This window comes from Melospiza georgiana, chromosome 6, assembly GCF_028018845.1.
Source record: "Melospiza georgiana isolate bMelGeo1 chromosome 6, bMelGeo1.pri, whole genome shotgun sequence".
Lineage (NCBI taxonomy): Eukaryota > Metazoa > Chordata > Aves > Passeriformes > Passerellidae > Melospiza > Melospiza georgiana.
In genome coordinates, this window is record NC_080435.1 from 49,646,496 (window position 1) to 49,670,465 (window position 23,970).

Below are 23,970 nucleotides of genomic sequence, written 5' to 3' on the forward strand. Positions count from 1 at the left end.
CTGGTTTTGTTGGCACTAGCTAGAACATATCTAGAGGGAAAAAAATATGCTATGCATGCTTCCAAAGAGCCCCACATAGGTCAAAGGGCTGATGGGAGGACTTTGAGGCTGCAAGATGTCAATGCACCTCCTTCTGTAGCCTTCCCATGAAAGATTTTGGTCTCCCACATGAAGGCAACAGCTGCCAGCTGAAGTATCCTGCTGGAGTGAATTTAATATGCAAAGTACTGCTACACAGGACAAGCTGGCAGCTTTGGAACAGCTCAGTTCAACAAGCAGAAGGCCAGCTAAAATGGCAGGAATGTTCAGTATATTGATGAGTACACACAGGCAAAGGCAGGTATTGTTCAGAGAGATCAGGTGGTCTGTTACCCTGACAGGAACAGACCACCTGTCCTTGGATAATAATTTCTCCATCTCAACACTGCTTACTCATTTTCACTGCTCTTGTCTGTTACATGGCCCCACATCCCACAGCACAGAGCAAAGCAGAGAGGCAACAGCAGCCAACAGTTATTGCAGGAGAAACACATATCATTACTCTCCTGAACCAGCAAATCCTCACTAGAAACCCCCACTCTTAATGTGTGAATGTTGCAAAGCGAATAATTAATATCTTAAACTAAGATGCTTTTCTCACCTCCAGGTCTTCCAGCCTGCCCTCAGTGTTCTGCTCCCCATCAGCATCCTGGCAGGAGTCAATCCTCTCCCTGGTTACTGAGATCCACTGCTGGAGGTCAGACAGTTTGTCATTATATGCCCAGTGCTTCTGAACATGGTCTTCACTCTGCTGTATCATCATCTACAAATGATAAAAATATGTCAGAACCAAAGACAAAACAAAAGCACCTTCTTTACTGGCTCTAACATTATGATGAGCACAGAACCTTATGGGGAAAAAGGCAAAAAGCAGGTATTAATGAGAGACCAAAAAACCTATCCTTTTAGCATCAGTGGTGTGGAAAACACCTCCGAGCTCCTGCAGGCCTGAATTCAACCACACGGGGGGGTATTAAGAACTAGAATAGCTCCCTTCCTTCTTAGCTGAAAGGGAATAGAGACTTTACATGTCTGGGGTTTTTGTACTCCAGGTCAATAGCAAATACATCTCACACTCCCTGAATCAGAAATCACTGTACAGACTTGTTTGGCAAAGGTTCAGTTCAGTGATAAATGGGATGATTGCAATTGAAACTAGAATTCCACAGTGCATGTTCAGGTAACACTTTAACACACACAATTTTATAGTGAACTGCATAGCTAAGGTAACTTCATGAGCTCTTATTCTGAGAATCTCCTGAAATTGCTCTGGAGGTCACTTTATAGGTATGTCTGCAAGCTACAAAATGCCCCAGGACAAAGCAAGTATTTATACAATTGCTGCACTTTTCTCTCATTAACTTGTAGATCACAAAGCCATAAAACCCCCAAACACTTTGGTACAAACCCCCTCTCCTATAATCTGTGAATGATAATGTGAGTTCTTTTGGTCAGGAATCTTAGGGCCACTCTAGAAACAGTTTATATATACAGACAAAATCCATGTGGATGGTATCCTATCCCCAAGGGAAATGACATTAGAGATAATCAGAGAATCCTGGAAGAGTTATCAAAGTCTTAAGAATTCAGTGCTTTCTTTCCCTGAAATAAAAGTATCTGTCACTTGTTGCAGTGTGATGTATTTAAATCCGGTAGAGTCACTCAAAGCATGCAATGTCATATGCTCAAAGATGTTTTAAAATATTTTTAAATAGAGGCAACTGACAACTCCCAAGGCAACTCAAAACTTCCTTATGTTACCTCCAGTGATCTCTTCAGTGCCTGAGAATCAGATGAGAGTTGGTTCATTTCATGCCTGTGTGTGGTATTTGACTGAACAAGCTTCTCTACCTCCTCCATGTGAATTGCAAGCTCTGCCAAGTCATCTTGGATCATCTGCAGAGGAAAAGACAGATTCCATGTGTGTAGTGTGCTAGGTATGGCATAGACTTTCAAAAACATACACCAAAGGCAGCTTCATTGACAGTGTGAGGAGAAAAAAAACCCAGCAACAACCAGTGTCATTAGAGAAAATGAATGGCTTTGATGCCTAGGAGTAAATGTTTCTGAAAAAAATAGTTGGATGTCATTTACATGTTACTGGGAGCTAACAAGGAAGATAAGTTGCTGAGAAGTGCCAAAGGAGCCAGCAAAGAACTGTGGTGATAACACCCTGTGGTCACCAAGGATGAAGTGCCACAGCACAGGTGAGCTGTCACAGGTCACCATGGCAGGCACATCACCTCTCCTCCTGCTCCTCTCTCCCCTCTCCCAGGTATGTAATCCCACTGAACAGGCTCTACTGCATGTTGGACCCTTTGCTGAATCACTTCAAAACACTAACCAAAACATTATCATCTTTTCCCATTAATTTTGTTTTTCTTATCTTGGACGGCTGCATCAGCTGTGGAGTAAATCCAGCATGGGTCACAGCTAAGTGACAAGGTAAAGAGCAGAAAGAGGAGGAAGCAGAAGGAAAAGGAACAGTGGAAACTCTTTTGAGGAAATTAACCTGAACCAAACTATCTTGTGTGTTTTCACTGCTAGTGGGAAGTGTCAGGATACACTTTCTTTAGCAATTAAACTAGCCCAAGAAGGTGTACCACCAACAGCTCCAGCTGCTTCTTCCTTTCCTCCAGCTCAGTTTGCCAGTGCTTCATCTGCAATGCTTTAATTTCATTCACTCATGCTATAAACTGGACCAAATGAAATTATCTAACACACATTCAAGGGGAAAGGTACTGAATTCCCAATGCAAGGAAAATATGAACAAATAGGAACCACAGTTAGCTGAGGATAACATGGCCAAGCAATACTGTAATTTACCTGGAGTCTCTGGAGTTGTGTCTTTTTCCCCAAGAGGTCAGGCTGTGTTTCCTTCTCCAGATCTAATTTGGCTTTGATGGCAGATAATTTCTTCTGCAATGGTGCAAAACCAGCATCAAAGTTCTTATGTTGCAATATCAAATTCTAGATGGAGAAATAAGAAAACAGGATTTAACATATATACCTTGGCATTGTGTTTTGTCAATATCTGGTTCACATTCAGGACAAACACTGAGCTATACTATGCAACGGATCACAAATTTATTTGAATATTTGATCAACCCAGGAAAAGGGATTAGTACTAAATTTAAATTTATAAAACTGGCATAGTCAACACTTCATCTTTGTCTTTATCACAGGCAAAGACAGTATATGGGTTTTGTAGTTCACCTGGAGTTTGCTCTTGCTTTGCAGCAGACTTTTGTGTAGAATTTCTCTCTCCTTTGAAGCTTCAGCTACTTCTTGAATCAAAGACTCTGCTTTTTCCTCACCAAGGACATTGTTTAGCAGATCTTTCTTTAGCTGTAATATCGCCAACTTTTCTCTGAGCTGTGAGCTTTCAGCTAGAGCAGCCTGAAGGAGAAAAGTTCTTCCAGTGAGATCATACCAAAAAAAAAATCATATAACCATATAATTCTCACACAACTCACACAACCAAAGCAGTACAACAAAGTCAGGTAAAAACAGCATGCTGGGCCAGCAAGGGGTAACAGAAGGTACCTGGACAGTGCCCAGTTAAAGGAAAAATCTTCCTGATAACGTTAGAAGCACCAGGGCTGCATCCATTTTGTGAACAGAAAGAGGTAAGCTGTACTATGGAAAGAGTTGTCTGTGCAGAGGAGAGGCCTAAGCAACCAACAGAAAGGACAGCCTGAATGCTCATCCTGAGGATAAATTCCATCCCTGTTCACAGACACATTTATTCTGGAGATCACAGGGATGACAAAGTAACAAACACACCTTGCTGGGAACATGCACTAGTAGTGCATTTTAATCCCACATCTATATCACCACATAATGCTTTAACAGAGTCCACAAATTTCCCATCCAGGGAGATCTGGGCTAATGCTAAACAATATTATCATCATTGTTAAAGACATCTAGCACTTTCTGCAGCCTACTCAGCTGACACTCCAGTCAACCAAATGGAAGGCAGAAAATAAGACAATGTGCTACAGCTGGAGCCAAGTAAAGAGCTCCATCCCTCCTGGGGGGTTTCCTGCCACACTGGCAGCACCTTCCAGGCTTGGTCAAACCCACATTTCTGAACTTAGCAACAGCTTTGCTACCTCAATGTGAGCCAGCTCTGGCTCTGGAGTCTCCAGGAGCATCTGGACCGATGGCTTCCACTGCTCAAAACTTTGCAGTGGATTTTGGATGAGTCTCCACAGCTGGGCTTCTGTGTCAGTGCTCATTTTAGAAGTCTTGCTTCTAACACTGTAGGGATAAAGTGACAACCAAGAGAAGGATTATGAAGAAATCCAAGCCCAAACATTCTAATCTTCAAGGCATGAATTAACACAATACTGGGGTGTAAACCATACACAACACAAAAGCCTCAGTCGGTTTTACTGCCTGAGCCTGCTGTGGCATACCAACAGCTGCTCTGTCAGTCAGAGACATCTGACAAAACTTTATTTAGATGTCTCAGAACACATTTGTCTTCTGTGCAACTGTGTATCAGGAGCTACTTTGCGTTTCTAGTAGCCAGCAGTCTTCCCTTGTATGTGAACTTTCTTAGCTGCTGTCACCAGTGTGATTTAACAAATCATACTATCCGAGCAGTCTCACTGACTCATGGGAGGAACAAGTCAAGAGTGTCTAGAATGTAACTGCAGTTGCCTGGAAAAAACAAGGGTTTTTTTCTTAAAAAAATTACATTAAAAAGTCTTTGATAACCTTATGTTAACACAAAAAGTGAAAAATACATTTGTATGTATTTATGTATTCAGATAGAATTATTTTAAATTACTTGCATTTATGTTAGTACATAGAGGTGATTCTGATAAAAAAGTACTTGTATTTATGTACATGTATCCACATACATACACAGCTCTATTATTGGGGAAAAAAATTAAATCAGCAAACCTTCAATGAATATCCAGGCTTCTCTTAAAAAGAGCACAGCCCAAACACAGCCAAGTGACAAGGCCCAGCAGTGACACACCCCATGCAGCTGCCTCCTGCTTTTCTCAGCCTGCCTGATATGGCAAAATGCAGCCCAAACTTTATGTTCACAGGGGAACAGTATCTTGCAAACTCACAAGAGAAGCAGGTGAGAGCAATGCCAAGCAGGATCAATACTGCCTTTCCACAAACACAGAAATCTTACCTGTGTCACTGGGCCGTGACGGGGCTGAACCAAGGCAAGTTTGCAGAGGCCAAAAGCTCCGCAAATAGAAAGTTCTGACTTTACATGTCCTCTGCCATTTGCTCTGCTGCCCCTGCCAGGCTCAGTGAGAAGCTGCCAGACTTCCCAAAGAAGCCTTGGAGAGAAGCTGGCAAAGAAGCAGCTGCCATTTTCTACTCAGAGTAGTCCCTGCCTCCTTTGCTCCTCTTTCAGCTTTGTTTACTTGCCAGTTTTTAAACTGCAATCCTTTCCCACAATGACCTATAACCCTTCCAGCAGGACAGCATACTGTGCACAGAGGGAAATAAGCTGGGATACAGGAAGAGAACTGACCTTCTTTTTTTCCCTTAAAAAAATGATCCTTTCTTCTAGTTTGCAAAATTTGCTGCAGCTTCTTTACTTCCTGATTCCAGGCAGCCTGGAAACGGAAACACTGAAGTCTGGGAGAGGCTAAACTTTCAGAGTTTCCAACCCAAGGCAAGTTGAAAACAGGAACATGCATATGAGCTGCCAGGAGAAGGGGAATAAGCTCTGCCAAATAATTGCTAAGGCTGGTGAGTCACTGCAACAAACTCAACAAGGGAGGGCCATAATTCTTCTGAACCGTTTACTACCACAGCTCCTGTCCTGATTTTCTAGTTGCTGGCATGAAAGGCAAGCAAAATACATAAATTATTATTATAAAATGCTAATTAGATCAAATTAGCTGCCAGCAATCTAATTTTCTTCAAACCATACACAACATTAATGATGTAAGAGCATTGCTTGAAAATGACCAGGAGCCTGCAGCTCCCAGCAAATGGCTAAAATTACAGCTTGACTGAAACACGGAGGCAGATGTAATTATCAAAAGCTTTTTTTTTCTACCCATCACCTACAATTGGATGGCATATCACTTTTTTCTTAGGCCCCTGACAATCCCTGAGAGAAGATTCCCCCCACCATAATCAGACTTCCCAGTACCTTTGATACTGCTGTATTGCAGAGACAACACTCTCAGCATGTGGCTGCACATCTTGGGAAAACCGTAGCAGTTCCTTAAGCTGAGCCTTCAGCCTCTCAATCTTTGACTCTTCTGCAGCCAGAGCTGCTCTTGTTGCCTTAATTATAAAAATGATGAACAGATCATACTTTATATAGTGTCTGCCATATGAAATAAGAAGTAAGGCTGTGTCTCAGGGTATGCACAAATCCCCTTTCAGTGTTTCTTTCCTGGTTATAAGGAATATGGTCTTTGCTAAGACAGAAAACATTCTCAGCAACAGTTTTATTCCAGCAGACTCTCTCTCCTCCCCTCACACTGCCCAGCCTCTGCATCTGATCTGCAGGGTTCACTGTCTGAACAGAGTGAATCCCAAACAGGCCTGGTTTCAGTTCACTGACTGCAGTATATAACATGAGCTGCATTTCTGGAGCAGTCTTAAAAGCATCTGTTTGCCTGAACACATCTTTCTCAGAGCTCACATACAGAGAATGTTAATTCTAGGGTGACTCAGGAAAACAAAAACAACTAAAACCCATGCAAATGTAGCTGGATTGAACCAGTCTAGATTTTTCCTTTTTGCATATAGTTTTCCCAGTTAGTCCTGCACAGCTCTAGATATACAAAGAGCAGTGAAAGGCATTTTGAGAACAGATAATAAATACAAAATCAGCCCTCAAGAGAAAACAAGTAGTAAAAATTATTATCTACTTAATGTGTGACAATTTTTTTGCACTCATTTTTGCAGCAGATTGGTTTTGGTGTAAATATTGGATTGTTACAATCTCGGGACTTCTTAGTACTGATGATGTGTCTGCTAGTAAAGGAAGAGAGGTACCTATCTTACAGAGGTGATGGCTATGACATAGCAATGGTCTTATCAAATACCTCAGAAATATGTGTACTTGTGTCTGTCAATGCACTTGTGTCTGTGCATATATATATATTCAGTGAGGCATTAATTTCCTGCTTCTTTTGAAGTGGAGCAAATTGTGTTGCTTGCTCTGCATTGTGCTCTTTTTGCATATGATCCCTTTGAACTCTAGGCACAAACTGCATGCAGCACACCCTCCAAGCCTGCTCCTCCTGTGCAGGGTAAGATGAAGGCTGGGGCAGTTGATTCCATTGTTGGCAGTCACATTTTCCTCAGTGTGTTTCACACACACTCATACTCCTTCCTTATCATCTCTAACCAATGGGACAGGCATCTGTTGGATGTGACTATGCATGTTCAGTCTCTGGTTGCACTTGATCCTCCACAAAAAGGATAACAACTTACATTGCACTTTTTCCACAGAGTTACAAACTCATCTTCAGTCTTTTCCCCTTCCCCAGGGTCCAGGTCATTTTCTAGTCTCTGTAGATCTTTCCTCAGCTGCTGGATGTCTGCTTCCAATTGTCTGGCTTGGGACTCATAGGCACTTTCAGACTGTTGGATCTTGAGCAATCTCTCCTCCTCCTCACTACTCAGCAGTTTCAACTTCTCCAAGGCTTTTCTGAGCTCTTCAAGTTCATCCTTCAGTCTTGCAGATCCAAGTGGAGAGGTATTCTGAATCACCTCTGCACACTGATTTTCAAGGCGCTTCCATTTCTTTCCACCACTCCTAATGTCTTTGGCAATTTCCTGCAAAAAGAAGTTAAGTAAAGATTATCTGCAGGAATGGGAAGCTGGGAAAAAAAGCTGAAATCAGTAGGAAAAAAGACCACCTCTCCTCATTCTACATATTTTGGTTTTCATTTATTATTTCAAAATATGTCTCTTTTCAAGTGACCAGAAGCCAGGTTTAGTCATCTGACTGCCTTCTGAGTAATACTAATTGTCATTGATTCTGAAAATATTGGTTTTCATTAATGCTTATAACTTGAGATCCCTGACAAAGAGAACAGGAGCTGCAGGCACTAGACATATATTAATAGTTGGATCTCAGAGATTTTAAGCTAAACATTAAAAGCATTAGCGCCAAAATAAAGGATATTGTTCTCAAAACTAGTATTCTCATCACCAGCTCTAAACTCTCAAAAACTGTGAACCTTCAGGGTCTAGTTGGATCATGTTTACCAAATCTGATTTATTTAAACAAGATTCTCAGAGAATCACATAACCATTGGAGCTTGGGCTTTAAGAAAAACAAACCAGACCAGTTTGCAACTCATACTGGAAGAACCATACATACAAACAGTTTCAGGACCTCATACAACTCATCTGCTCTAGCCTATGCTAAAATCACCATCTATTTTGTATTTGTAATTCTTTTCTCAAGAACACCCTTGTAGGGTTTGAGCAATACATATGGCCATGAAAAAAAAAAAAAAATCCTAGCTCCTTGTTAGAGCTATATTGTTCAAGGACCTTCAGTGCCTTTAGCTTGTCCTCTGCTGAAGTCTTGGTTGCTCCTCCAATGCAGCAGTTTAATTTCTCTGTGACACCATTCAGCCATGACTGAAACTGGTTGACACTGGCGCTGTACTGCTCGTGTTCCTTGGTTATCGTTTCAAGCAGTTTCACTCTGTTCTGTAACAAGAGACATCAGAAGTGGTGAGAACTGTGCTTATCTGGCTCTTTTTCCTTTACATTGTAACCCAGAATTTATAAACAAGACTCCCTTTTCACGAGCCCTGATAACACTTGGCCTCCACAGGAATTCAAAGTTTACCTCGAGAAACAGAACACAAAAGTACACAAAGGCTTGCTCCTGTCTGGATTTTGCTGCAGGCTCTCAAAGTCTAAGTTTCCAAGAACACAAACTGCAAGGCCCTGTCAGCTGAATTTCTGGCTTTCTAAAACTTCCTACTCTCTCATTAGAAAAAGAAAAGAGACAGAAGTTTGTTTCTGGTTTTCACTTTGAGACAGAAGCAGTTACATTCCTCTCGTGGGCTAAAAATAAAGATAAGCACATCTTATCTCTCGAAATGAAAATAAAAGAATGCGGTAGAAGCATGAAAATTATTTTAAATAGTTTTCATTATTTAAACAGACTGCATTGAAAATTACCATCACCTTCAGTTGTGTAGTCCAGGCACTTTTGTACTTACTTAGCAGGTCACAAACTATTCTGTAGTACTATCACAGACTCTGGAAGCAAATTCAAGCCAATGGAAAGCAGGCTTCATTTTTCAAGTTACTACCTGTGCACCCTATAACTAACAATCCCTGAATTTACAGGGGCCTGAACATCATGAGCTGATCCAGTCTGGCACTCCTCACAAGTCAGAGCCACATTTGCTGAGACTGGCCTTGTTTGCCAGCCCAAGTTCAGGCCTTTTTGATTTTGACACAAACACTTGCTCTGTTGTTTCCCTAAGTATTATCTTCTGCAAAACCAGACTGATTTTTTCTTGCCCTTCTCCAGTTGGCATGGAGAGCAACTGAGGTACACTGCAGTTACATTAGATTTTAAAAAAAAATCCCTCCTTGTGCAATCCATTTAGAGCTTGCAGCAAGCTTGAAAGCACCCTTTGCTCTCATAGACAATGGGCCGAGTTCCATTTTGTGTAATACAGGACACAAAATGAGCAGCTCTGAGCAGCTGCCCTCCAGGGCAAGCAGAGTGACAGCTGCAATGGTGGGTAGAGCTCAAAAGTCCCCTTTGCATTTCCCTTGTCCCTGTGAGGCCCTGGACAGGTCCCCACACCTGCCCAGCTGCCTGAGGTGGCAGTGAGCCATGTCCATTCTGCCAGCCTGCTCTCCAGCCAGGCCAGCAGGATCTCCCATGTGCTCGAGGTGGCAGTTCCTCTGGGACTCTGCCCTTCACCCTTGGGACAGGCTATGCCCACGGTGCACTACAAAGCCACCATCCTGCAAGTGGAACACCACCAGCCTGTTTTTCACACTGCCACTTCAGTCCCTGCTGACTTTTGCAAATCCTGAGTGACTCCCCTCCAGTCAGCTGACTTGCTGTGGGACAAAAGAGGGACAGCTAAGGGACACTTGTTTCCCATGGAGGATGAAATGCTGCCCATTTATTAGAGCATGACCTTTAATAGCACCAGCCATACACAGGTTTGGATGGAACCAAAGGGTAGAATTATGACTGCAGACTTCTGTGTCCAGCAGAACACCTCACTTGCTAAATCCCCATGTGTCAATTCTCAAATCTGCAGAGGCTAAACAGTTCATGCTTCAACCTCAAGTCAAGGATCTGAAGAAGACAACGTTATAGCAGTGTAAAAGGGCCACACATCAAAGTGACCCAATTCAGGCTAAGCTTATTGACTCCAGGGAATTCGATTATTTTACTGGCAGAAGCTCCAAAAGGCATAAATCACAATAACAAAGCAGAGATGTTATTAAGCTCAAAAATTTTAGGCTGATATACAGGGGGTTCAAAAGGAAGTCAAAACAACCTACCCTTGGCCAGCTAAAATAAAGGAATAAGCAGTTTGGGTTGGTCTGTGAGGTCAAGAAATAGATGCCATGGATCTGGACAGACTGTGCCAGTTGTCAGACAAAAGGATTACAAAGAGTTGGCTGAACCCTCCCCTTACAAGAGGTTAAGCAGGAAAACTTTCCAATGATGAAAAATAAGGTATCACCCGCTCCTGTTACGTTAGCTGCTTGGGGAGCAGCACAGTGTGAAATTCAACATCCACACTGACTAGGCTGAAGTGAGGAGACATGGCCAGCCCTGGGTACCCAAGGAAGGTGGGCAGAGGCTTAGGAAGCCCTCTCCCCTAAGCTCCCTTCACAGTCAGGGAAGGCAAATAAGCTTCCTCTGGAAGGCAAACTAGAGCACGTGGAAGAAGCTCCTACTTTAAATCCCTCTGCAGTGTCTCAAGGAGAGTACAGAAAGCTCCTGTAGCCCTTCCTGGTGCTTTTGGTCTTACACTTAGGGTACCTTTGCAAACTATTGCAAGTATCTAGGTTTCACTTAACAGAGACAACATGAACTGAAATAATTCTGATGTGCTCAGAAGTATTTAATGTATTTCCTAACTATCAACTTCCCACATATCAAAACTTTTCTTACCATCTTCAATCATCATTTATGCTGAAACATATACCCATTTACCTCTGCATATTTTTAATTTCCTGGGCAAGGGAAAGCATGTAGGAAATGGCTGCCACATCTAAAAATATTCCTATTGATGTAATTAAAAGAGATGCTTTTAAAATTTGGGAACGTTAAAGACACATGTTAAAGGCACTAAGAAAAAAAAATAACCTCCCACCATTTGCTCATACCAAAGAAGCAATATCACAGGCAAACCATTTAAGAAACACTGTCCAAGAGCCTGCCTTCTGATAGAGCTGGACAACTGCACAGGGTCTAAAAATGCCCTTCAAATACCAGAGTAATCTACAAACACCAGCGAGCCTCCTGTGCTCAGGCATTCAGCTGGCATCTGCAAGTCACTTTTAGTCTGGCTCTCATCATGTGAGGGGCCAGAGCAATCCCCTTACAACTCCTGTGTCTCTTCCATTCACTCATGCCTCCTGCCCACTGGAAGAGGTGGCAGGATTTCCTTAACAAGTGTTATACTTTCCAACACAATTCCCAAGGTGCCTGTCACCTTGGCATTAGATAATAAACTCCTCATTTACTTCAGTTGTGAAATCCAAGGCTTTCCAACTCCCTTCTTTGTTCCATACCTCCTGAAAGAGGGATTTCTTAGCTGGATTCTCTTACTCCATCCTTCTATGACATGTGGTATTTATAACCAATGCCAAAGAAAAGCTTTTTCTAGTGTCTCAGTTGGCTGGAAACATAAAGACATATTTTGTCCAACTAGTATGAGCCACTTCCTGATCTCATTTACACCAGCACATATCCAAGTCAGTTAGAGAAATCACACCATGTAAAATCAGTCTCACAGAGGTCACATCCTGGCTTTGAGTACTCAAATTACTTGTCCAAAAGAACAGCTTTATTAAAATAACTAATGACTGTCTCCGGCTTCAAAACCAAAGACAATTTTGGTGAAGAGGGAGTGAACGATAATTTTAAATGGCAATCTAGACAGACAACACCTGAATTTCCAGGAACCTTCTTGGATGTATATCCAGATGCCTTGTAATCAAGGGATCTACCTTTAAGAATAAATAATCAGTGTTGAGGCCCAAGTCTGCTGGTGGCTTCTCTGTGGCAGCTGCAGCTACAGAATTTCCAAACATACTCTAGATTTTGGAGGAACATTAGCAGTAGTTGTATATACATGGCTAGAAAAGTACCTGTACTACATGCTCACAAAAGATGCCAACTAAGGGGGGGTTTTTTTGTCACTTTGGAGGCTCGGGGATTTTACTTCAAAAGAGAAAATGTATCTGTGGGGCAAGCAGGGAAATGGAATGTTGTTGTTCTTGCAGTGTGATCTGAAGTTAACTTTGTACAACGGCATTCAGGGAGGGAAAGCATCCATCACTGTCAGGCTCCAGTTCTGGATTGGTGTGTAGGTGTGGGAATTAATAGAAGGCAGCATTATAACAGAGGCAGAGAGCAGAACCAATGTGATGAAAATTATTTGCACCAGGTAATCCCAGCCTATGAAATTCTGGAAGCCACTATGAGCAAAAATTAGGTTTTAATTTCTAGGTTTGGTATAGATGTATCTAGATATATTTTTTAAACATCCCTTTCTATTGATTTGATTAGTAAGAAATTTAATTCTTCTGCCCATCCACAGATGTCTGCTCCTCAGCCATACCACATGGTCTAATCCTGTCTTTATGTGAGTTTTAAAAGTGAAAAGTACAAGCAATTTCTGAAATCTCTATGCAAAGACAGGGTGAAAGGAAATCCCTGGTATTAAAAGATGAAGCAGAATGTCTTACACCAGCCTATCCAACAACTATTCAAGCTGGAAGATCAGTATTGGACAAGAATTAGTATCTGTGTGCATGAAAATCTTTCAGATAGTGGCCACTGAGCAAAGTGTTGGGCCAGAGCTGACTCCCACCTCTGTGTTTCCCAGTTCTGCAGGCAGGGAGGGCAGCTCTGGGTCTCAACTACCCCTACTTCCTCCAGCAAGGCTGTGTCCATGTAATATTCCCTGGCTCCTGGCATGAGTACTCTGCATCTGGTTATACATGAACCACTAATGTGCTGAAAGGTGAGGAACAATTCAAACTTTATACAGAGATGACCTAAAGCAAGATTCACTAGGTCACAGCAAGCAGCCTGCAGCAACACACTATAAAGCACCATGTAAGAGCATCCCAATTAACATCACCCCAGGACAACAGCTCATCTTGGGACTGGACAATTGTTTCAAACTGGCCATTGACTGAAATCACAGGGATCCTCAGCTCTGCTTCCTTTTGCAGCCATACCAAGTAAGCTCCATGACTCAAGGAGCAAGTAGCAAGTAGCAAACAACACCATAGATGGGAGGAATTTGAACCCCTCCCACTCTCTGTAAGTGTACCTGAGCTTCTTGCCTGATTCCTTCATATTCCACTCTCATTTTCTTCTGAGCATCCTCATCCACGCTGGGGTCTCCTATCCTGCTGAACAACGAAGCAGCTTCCTCCAGCAGCCTTTCCAGCAGCACTGACTGATTTAGGACATCATTCTGCAAAACCTGAGCGTGGCTCAGCTGCCACTGCTTCTCCTTTAAACCAAGCTGCAACTCAATGTCAGGCTCCAAGGTGACCCTCATGTTGTGAATCCATGTGTAAAACTCATTCTGGGCTTTCAGGTACTCGCTCCAGTGCAGCCAGACCCACTCAATGCGGCTGTTGGGGAGGGAAGAGAGAGGAGTTAGATGAAATGATGATGGGAGAGTGGAGACCAACAATTCCAAAAGCCTTTCAAAGCAGTGTACAAGGTTCTCAGCAGTTTTAACTTGCTCTGACTTCTCAGGGTTTAGATTCACTTCCCAGGTCCTCTCTGCTTTGGGGAGGAAATATTCTGTACAAGGTCCTGTCCAAAGTCATCACTGCAGACCATGGGGTGGGTGGGCCAGGTTGTGAAGGCAGAGAACTGAGGTCTCACTGATCCTTTCTCTGCACACAGTCACCAAAATGCTCATGGGACTGGAATTAGCAGAGAACTGCTATCTACAATCCAGGGAGCAGAGAGAGGCAGGAAGCACTTTATGAAAGCACTGGAGGAAACAGCTGCCTCAGCACACCCAAGATGTGTTTGTCCTACCTGTGACAATGAGTGATGTATATGGCTGTCTCTTCCCACAGGGCTTTAATGTCTTTCAGTTTAGAGAGCACCTCACGCTTCTTCTCCTCACTGATGCTGCGAAGAGCAGCATCCGCCTTCACAAGAATCAAATCCATTTTCAAGCTGCCTTCTGGTTCCAGGGCACGTATTTTCTGTGAGAAAAAACAAATGATACTGAAAGCATGGAAAGAAAACAAGGATAATTAATGAAATGTTAACTTTGTTTTTACCCAGGAATCATGAACTCATAGAATCATTTAGGTTGGAAAAGACCCTCACAATCATTGAGTCCAGTTGTTAACACAAAACTACCATGGGATGGAAACGTTTCTCTACAGCACAGACAATTAACCCTTCCCACCTAACTCCCTGCTGCAGTTTCTCCTGAAAGGAAAATAACATTTATTCTTAAACATCCTAAAGGACTGAATTTAATTGAACACCACACAGCAGTTGAAAAACATTTAAGTTAGCTAAAAAAAACAGACCATCCTCTAGGAAATGCCTGTGGCTGTGTTTCCATTGCTGTTATAAGGTTACAGCACTGTGCTGCCACAGGCCAGCTGCTCTTCCCCACCTGCCAAAGCACAAAGAGGCAATCTCCACAGGCTACACTGCAACCTCTCCATCTTAAGCTATGCTATAAGAAATCATCAAGCATATTAAAAAGGCTTCCTAGTGCAAATAAAAGTTGGCTTAGAAAAGCAGCCAAGAGAAATTAACTAGTGGAATTTGCTGTCTGCTACCAAATTTTGCTTCAACCCTAAAATGCTAAGTTATGAATTGGTGAAAATGTGTATCTTACACAAATAGGAATGCCAGGAACTGAAAGTGGAGTCATCTAATTTTAAGTACCCAGAGATGGAAAAATCAGCACAAGTTCTGTACAATTTAACAGATTAATTATTAAGATGTCGGCTTTCAACATTACTTTATCCAAACTTCTGATACTATCAAATTAGCTTTTCTTGCTGCTCTTCCATAAACTCCTGGCAAACTCCAGACTTTCCAGTTTGAAGAAAAAGGCTTTTACAATAAAAACACCAAGATTCCCAAAATCAGCCATTATTTTGGTAAAAAATTAGGCCTTTGGGATTTGATCATGTCAGTTATTGCAAAGGTGAGACAAGTAAAAGACCTGTGGATCTCCAGTCCCACATTCTGGAAAAGCAAAGCCTGTTCTTTTGGCATGTAGGCAGCATACCTGCCTCTGATGTATCAACAGTTGTTTGCAGAAATTATTTACTAAGAACAGTGTGATTAATAGAATCCAGGGAAGCAGGGCACAGGGCAGGGCAAAGCAAGAAAATACAAGCCACAGCTATCATTCAACAGGTAAAGTATAAGAGTAAAGCTGTATTCCAAGCCTGTATTCTTCCAGCAATTAGAAGCAAACAACAGCTGGAGAGAAAGCAGTGGTGTACAGTCATTTTTCTTTTTCAAATCTGTTTTTTACATGACTTGTCTCATTGGCTGACATTTTCATTAACAAATTAACAGAAAATAAACCACAGGAAGGAAGCATGAAAAAAACCTGGCAAGCCAGGTGCAAAAAAGAACTGAAAACCAAACAGTGGATTTGAAGACAGCCAATAGGTGAAGCAGTGAGCACATCATGAGGACATCTGAGCTGGAGACAGAAGCCAGGCCCAGAAAGGAGGCAGGATGAAGGAGCAGGAGGGGGTTAAGGTACACACAGAAAGAAAGAACTTGTCAATCTTTAGAATGATGAATCTCCAAAGTGTGAGTTGAAAGAATTTCTTAATATGACTTTTGGCATGTTACAGATCTCCTGTAAAGCCCACAGAAGTAAACAAGATTCAGCATTTCAGGCCATATCACATCACCACAAATCTCTAGACCCTACTACTTGTTATCTCTGCCATGAATGTCCCCTCTTTGCCAAACTACCACTCTTCTACTCGAGTTCCTGTATCTCTTCTGTGTTTCTTGAGACTGTACACATCATAGTTTCTTGGACAAAAGAAAAGGGTGAAAATAATTTAAGGTCAGAAAAATAAAACTATAGACCAAGATAAAATGCTTCAGATTTTTATGACTGGCATTCAAGTCTAGCCACCATCCATCACTCCATGAACAGTCTCTGTATCATGCCACAGGCAAGATCCATCCTCCAATAAACCACAGTCAAGGAAAAAGGCTGAAGACATCACTGTAAACTACCTCATCATCCATGTAGGCCTGCAACATTTTTTGTCAAACTTCAGAAGAGGCAGACCAAATATACGTAGACACACAAAAGGAGAGACTTTGGGATAAGTAACAATGGGAATTATCTTGCCATCTAAATTAAAGAACAGATTACTTGGAATTACAGGTAATAAAAGTATAAAAATAGTTTAAATGTTAGTCATAGAAAGATCACCACTCCCTCCAATGGTACAAATGGGACAAACAGGAGTGTTTCCTTCTCTGAGATTACAAGACCTAGATAACATCTAATGAAACTGAAGTTAATGAATGTGAAATCATTGTAAGAGAGCAGGCACAATCTGCAACAGGATCTCACTGAGAAGAGTTATAAAACAGATTAAGTAAAACCAGGAAAAAAAAAAGAGAACTTTTACCTCTTCATTGAACAGATCATAAAGGGGATCTGTAAACCCTGTTATCATCAGGGTTATGGAAAACGACAAGGGAATTACTCTAAACCAGCCCATTACCAGGACACTGCAATCTTTTTCTATCAGTGCCAGAGTCCTGGAGGGGGTGGAACACTAACATGATCTGATTCTTTTATACTATATGCTGGTTGTCTGCAAATTACTATGGTAATTGCAAGCAGCAACCAAATTGTTCCAGGCTCGAGGAGAGTGTAAACATTTGAACCTGCCAAACCTGCTGCTAGTGTTCCAAATCAATCTGAAAAGCTTGGAAGCCAGTGATAGCAAATTGCCATCTTTTTTTTTCTACATCTGTAAACAATTTGCAAATAGAAAATGTAAAAGAATACTGATGTGAACCCATCCACACAGGCCCAATGCTCCAACAAGCAGGGGCAGTGACAATATCCTGATGGAAAACTCCTGAGTGAGAGCCAGCTATGAATGCCACTGCCTTCCCTTACCTCAGTCTCTCTCAGTCTGGCTTCCAGGGCAGATCGAGGTCCTTTGGTGTTGTCATTGATCCTCAGTCTCTCGTGGATGGCCTTCATCCAAGCTTCTGCATTCTCCACACTGCTGTCAAATTCATCCTGGAGCTGCTGAGTCATCGCATTTGAGGAAGCTGAAAGGACAGGAAACAGGGAGATAAGCAGGTTTTGGGTAAGACCTGAGCAGGAATGAAAGGCAATCCAAAGGAGAAAGGGAGAAAAGCCAATGATGTTGTGGCTTTCCTTTTTGAACAGTAATACCAAAAGCTGCAGCAGGATCACTGTTCAGCTGAGCACAGAGAACATATCCACACTGCAGCTTTCCCAAATGAAAATACACCAGGAAACAAAAAGAAGGTGGAGAACTGTGGGAGGATCCTTTACAGTAAACAGAGACTTAATTCAAAGCTTTTAAATGAGATTAATTTGGTGTTTGTGTGTATTCCAGATTAGCTACACCAAACACAAACACCTGTTTTCCTTCCAGTGCCATGTCAGTGTAAAGCTCTTCCAGTGCCCTTCCAGGCTCATGTACTGAGCACCTGACACCAGAGTAATGAAATACTTTGGCACATGCTTAACTTAGAGGTGTATAAACTGCTGTTGTAGAGGTGTTAAAGCTGCTGAGAACAGGATCAGACGCTTAGACTCTCAGTTAACTTCTTGTGCTGAGACCATGCAGAAGTTACCTGAATGCACATGCAGTGAGTCTGGGATACACAGGCAATGGGAAATGGCCAGCAACTTCCAAGACAAATGACAAACAAGCCTTCACAGGGGATTATCAACCCTGGTGGATGTCCTCTTTTGCCATCTCTTTTACTCTATACCAGGCTCCAAGTTTTTCATTTTGCTCTCTCTCTCTCTCCTGTTGCCCATTCCCAATCAGCAGGAATGTGTGATGCTTGGTTGCTCTGTTGATGTCTCTGTTTAGAGCACAAGCTCTCCACTGCCCAGACAGCTCCTTTGTGCCTGTACAATAGAGCAGAGCCATCCTAGGCTCACCCCTAGGACTGCTGGACTAAACCTCACTAATAAGGATGAGCCATAACAGAGCACCCTGTAGGTCAGCTCCACTGAAGTGAACAGAACAAGAGCCACTGCCATTCAATGGGTTTGGATCACATCCTACAATACTGCCAGCCCAGCAGCCAGTGTTCTGTGGAAAATAAAATATTCTTCCTCTTTGTTATTTATCACTGAAAGATTTTTTCAGGACAAAGTTTGAGACTTAATTACTGAACCCAAGTTTTTTGTGCAGAATTCAGTTCCTCAGAGCCCCTCAGCTTCCATGAAACAATTCATGTGGAAGAAGTGCTCAGTGTGAGAGGCAGAGCATGGCTCCTGGTGAAGCTGGGCCAATGGTGCTTTGCAACCACCACAGCTCTCAGCAGCTCAGTCTTTACAAGAGAGAGCCATCATCTGCTCACAAGCAGAAAGCTCCCCACCATCCTGCCAATGTTCCTCTCCACAAGGTAAAAGGATTCATGCAATATTAGAGGTCCTTCCTGCAGCTCCCAGTCAGTTTTCTTCCATATTGGACCAGAGAAAACAAAATGTCAGCATTCACAACAGTCTGAACTGTTGCTTCCTGGCTCTCAGCAGGCTTTCTACTCAACAGGTCCCAGAGCAGAATAAAAGAACTGCAGAGCAGCTACTGCACCACCCATGGGGACAGCTGGAGCAGAGGATGGGGTCAGAGCTCCTGTGCAGGTCAGCAGAGTTGCATTTTCATGAAAGATGGAATTCCTCCATAAGGGAGACCTGTCAGACAGGTCAGCATCTAAGGCTGCAGCTCTCAGAACCTGAGAGTAGCTTTAGAAAGAGTCACCTTGCCTTGAAAAGTTTTTAAAAACAAAACAGGATGTACTGGATTTAGGGAGGGTGGTGTGGCATGGGCAGCTACTCCCTCTCTCCAATATAAAAACATGACGGGATATATAATTAAAGCTAAAATCATTGACTTACATCACAAAAGTGCTAAAGAGGAAGGCAGCTAATGGGAGTAATGTTATTTTCAGTGGATTGCTAGATAGCTGTGTCCTTCTCCAACTATGACTGGTTCAGAACTGACATTTCTGAACTACAATAATCGTGTTCTTGGAAAAGAGCACACATCTCATTGCAGCTGAAAAACCAATTCATTTTCACATCAACATTTCTCAGTCTATCTGGCAGTTGTAGAGGGACTGTCCCCTAAAACTCCCCTAGTTATTTACATACATACATTTCTAGGCAAACAGTTTCTGAATGATCAGGTATGAGCTGTGGTGGTTCCAAATTATGCTGTTGTGAAACAAAAACTCACAGGGCATTTGCTGGATAGACCCTGGCAAGAAGTGGCAGTCATTTCCTAGGAGAGGTTTCTATTCCTGGCAACATCCATAACATATTTAAAACTGGCTTCAGTACTCCAGTCATGGAGTAGCCAATACAGAACATAATGTTATCCTAGACCTATTTTTTACAAAAAGTTGAGGGCAATCTAACATGGTTAAGAAGCAGTGGAAAACCTGCTGTCATCCAACAGGAAGAAAACCCCACTCACACTCTGCCCTCATGCTGCTGCACAAGGAATTTCTGTCAAAACCTCCCAGTAACACAGCCTCCCCCAACCCACACACAGTCAATCCACGTAAGCAGTCAACACAGGAAACCACAAAAAAAAGTTATTTCAATATTAAGAGCACCAGCTTGCAAAGGAAGAGAAACACTTTGCTACTCCAACTACAGGCAATAAAATACCATTGACTGATTCTGACCAAGCAATTCCTGTATCTAGTACCACAAAGATGATTAAATTTAGCATGGACTCAATGCCCAGGTGGATTTCATCGTGGTTACAATCTGCAATATCTGACATGGGTTTGGGCTGCCTTTTGAGACCTCCTGTCCTCCCTCTGTGCAGATGCTGGCTGAAGCAATCAGCTACAGTGCCTGACTTTTGCTCTGGAACCCTTCCCAAGCACTAACAGCATGGTTTATACCTGCAAGATAAAAGTATGATTTCTGACTTACTCTCTCCTTGGGAGGAGGAGCAACTGCTGTCTATTTGAGATGTGGCAAGATCTGTAACACCTTTGCAAGTTCTTCTAAAGCTGGGACTAATGATTAGTGGATAAAAGTTAAGCATTCAAGAGCATTCACCCCATTTCTCTTGCATCATTGGAACTAAGAGATTGAGCAACACTTCTGGAGATGAAATTAAGCAATACTTCTGGACCCTGATCAGCACAAAAAGAACAAAGGAGACAAAGTGGCTCCTGGAACAGAGCTAAGCTGTGGAGCTGGGCAAAGCCACCATTCACACACCAATCTGTAATAGCAGCAGCCCATTAGGGACACCTGTACAATGGTACCTGTAGAGCCCCTGTCCCAGGCTCAGCCTCTGGAACCCACTGTGCCATGCAAAGTCTTCCCTTAATCACCAGTGAGATCCTCTGAGAAATTTGCACAAAATTGTTTTTCTCACAGTTATTTTCAAATGTATCCAGCTGTTCAAAACCTTTTTCATTTAATGCCACTTGAATCAGTGTATTAATTCATACTGGGGAAAGCACATTTACACTGCAGAAATCACTTGGCATCTCTATACATATTACTAAATGAGGGCAATAACTGTGTGTGTAAGAAATTCTGGCACAGACAATGAGATGCTGAGCAAAACCAAGTTTTATTTGTCCAGATGCAGATATTTCAGGGTGTTAAACAGAACTGACCCAGGACAGCTCCTGCAGTATATCCACAGGTTACAAAAAGCACATTTTAGGAACAGGAAAATGTAAGGCAGATTACCTGCAGAAAACTGTAGTTGAACTTCTCCCACAAAAGTACTCTTCCTGCTTTCCCTGAATCACCCCTGTGACCCCCAGAAAATGGCAATGTCTGGGAAGGCACACACACATTTCAGTGCCACAGAGGGACCTTGGCTCAGCCCTTGCCCAGCTCTGCCAGACCCACTGCACACCCACAGCACACCCAGGGCTTGCTCTGCTTTGTCTGGGGCTGTTACATGCATGGGATAGCTGTACCTTTGGAGGAGGGAAAGGTGAACACCTGACACAGCCCACCCTTGTCTCAAGTCAGCATCACTCCTCTCCCCTCTCTCACCCAAGCACAAAACGTTTTAGCAAGGAGGGAAGTCAGAGTACTCCCACCACCTCTCCCCAAAATCCTGGAGAAGGAAGGGGCAGCTGGAAGGATGCTGGAGGGCACACATGCTGTACCCCCAGCTTGCCCACAGTCTGAACACCACAGCATGAATTAGAGATCCAAGGCAACAGCAAACTGGGTTTAGCTTGTAAAATCTGCTCCAATAGTGCTGGGCTGGACTGAAGAGATGCAGAGGCAGCTTTGTTTCAGCTGTAGTCTTGGAACCATCTTGCTGAAGGAGCAGATAAATGAATTAGCTGACTGCCCTGTCTCATAGTTCTGGGAGCCAGGGACATCTCTGGGTTTCCACTGCAGACACAGGCAGAGGTCACCCCTCATGTAACCCATGTGGCACTCGCTGGGCAATTTCTCTGAGCAGTTCTCCCTTAAGTACAGCCACTGCAGGAGCCATGCCAGTGCATCTGATAACTCTTCTGGGACATGGCAAGACTTACTTATTTAATATTTGTAATACACTACTGAGAGCTTTTAAAGTTATTTTGCAAGTGTAGTGTCTTTTTCTTAGGATTATCCTATTATTTTGCAATGTTTCTTAATGCACTATTTTCTCTCTGCCAGTCATACTGGGGGTTTTGCTTTTTGGTGTTTTTTTTTTTAAATTTAAATCTCTTAAAACATTTCTTACAACCACTCCCATTTTACACATTCTTTTAAGCCCTACATTTATAGAACACAGGCTTTAAAATTGTTTCAATATGTCTTGGATTCTTATATGCATGTACTACTTGACTGGTTTCCAGAACCCAGTTCTTACAAAAATAAAAGTACAAAAATGCTCCAGGAAAATTCAAACCACTCACCATTAGGGAGACTATTTTCCAATTATTGAAATACTTCAAACTTTTCATAACCCTTTTCATTTGGTTCTGGGATTGAATGTGGAAAAAAAAAAGATTTAAAAAAGCCCACTGAACTGTATCAAATTTTAGACAAATGTATGAGTGTGGAAGCAATTTTGGTTCTGGGAATTGTATCTGGGACAATTTAGTAACTTTTCAGCTTCCCTAGACACTATAAAGGGAGCTCTGAGGAGGCACAGAGCTGGGAGCTCTGTCTGCTTCAGATTGGAGCAGAGGTCAGGGGCTGGCACAGACCACAGAGCACTGACCCTGGCCTTTCCAAAGCTGAATATTCTTGGTCTACTCCAGGAGGAGCTACTGTGAATTTTGAATGCAGCCAGCCTTACCAGCTTCTGAAAGACTCCAGGACAGCAGCTGCACCCATGCAGAGCCCAGCTAACCTGCCTGAGTAGGTGCAGAAGCTCTCAAGGTTTCAAATAAAAGGTGCAGTTATTTCCAGCATAATCTTCGAGAGGCTCAAAACATAATCTCATCACTTTGGCCATCTTCCAACACAGCCCTCTCCTGTGTTGCTGACAGTGAATGTTTATGACAGTCAGCAATTGTTTGTCCTAATTAAGGAGCTAGATTGTGAATAAGGGTTTTTGGAATAAACACATCCATATCCTCATTGCAAGCATCCCCTTCACCCAAGGAATGCATCACTCTGAGCACATACAGCACCATCCATATCACAGCCTCTTCCTCTCCCTCACAAAACAATCCCCAGGAAACCTATGGCTACTGCAAGGCATTCTGCCACAACATGGTCACACCTGACAATATTCTCTTTGTTACCAAAAACTGAAAAGCAGAGACATCTTCTGTGCAGGCTAACACTCAAAAAAATGCCTGATTTTTTTCCAGCCATTTGTTTAAAAACTGATTTAAGACTTTGGTGAGAGCCAGTACAAGTGGGATATCTTTTTGTTTCCTGAGATTGCTGGGGGAAAAATTTAATTCTCAGGTCTAAAAAGCCATTTCCTTAAAAAAAAGGGGATTGAAATTTAAAAATAGTTTTATACTTGAATGGAGTCATGGCACACAAGTAAGGCAGAATTGAGTCCTGGGGCCATCTTCCCTTCTAGGGAATGATAATCAATAGATCTGATCACAGCATTTTTATTTTTTATTTCAGTCTTCAAGTCATTTGGAAGTAAAAACAGTGAGGACTCTTAATTACAAGTCTCTCCCCATTTCCATACACTCCACACACAACTTCTGCATTTCCAGGTCACTCTAGGAGACAGGTTGGTCTGCCATGATTCCATTAGATAAGTTAAATGCAGGGTTTTAGTTCTGGTCTACAACATTTTTTTTACCATCAAGGAGACAGAGTATCTGCATTAGATAGCTGTCTGGTTTAGATTCTGCTTTTCTATTCCCACATTATTGAGGTATAAACAGTCTTTAGAGCATTTATTCAGTCAGCCCTCTTGGAAAGTAAGACTATCCTATCCCTTTTACAGATAACAACTTGGGTTCAAAGACACTTTGTTTCTTGCCTCTGAGCAATAAGGAAATACTTGAAAGGACAA

At 42.4% G+C, this 23,970-nt stretch overlaps 1 protein-coding gene across 2 annotated transcripts in view; it reads right to left on the reverse strand.

Annotated features, from left to right (window-relative positions):
- Window positions 1-23,970, reverse strand: part of SYNE3 (spectrin repeat containing nuclear envelope family member 3) — a 59,868-nt gene that overhangs the window by 20,200 nt on the left and 15,698 nt on the right. For both annotated transcript variants that reach the window (XM_058025860.1, XM_058025859.1), the window contains exons 2-12: window positions 17,397-17,554; window positions 14,288-14,460; window positions 13,560-13,869; window positions 8,548-8,709; window positions 7,477-7,821; window positions 6,179-6,315; window positions 4,155-4,302; window positions 3,256-3,438; window positions 2,866-3,009; window positions 1,801-1,935; window positions 641-802 (exon numbers count right to left, since the gene is read on the reverse strand). In XM_058025860.1, coding sequence (XP_057881843.1) covers window positions 641-802; window positions 1,801-1,935; window positions 2,866-3,009; window positions 3,256-3,438; window positions 4,155-4,302; window positions 6,179-6,315; window positions 7,477-7,821; window positions 8,548-8,709; window positions 13,560-13,869; window positions 14,288-14,460; window positions 17,397-17,540 — 2,043 coding nt within the window. In that variant the 5' untranslated portion in view covers window positions 17,541-17,554. The remainder of the gene's footprint in view (window positions 1-640; window positions 803-1,800; window positions 1,936-2,865; window positions 3,010-3,255; window positions 3,439-4,154; window positions 4,303-6,178; window positions 6,316-7,476; window positions 7,822-8,547; window positions 8,710-13,559; window positions 13,870-14,287; window positions 14,461-17,396; window positions 17,555-23,970) is intronic.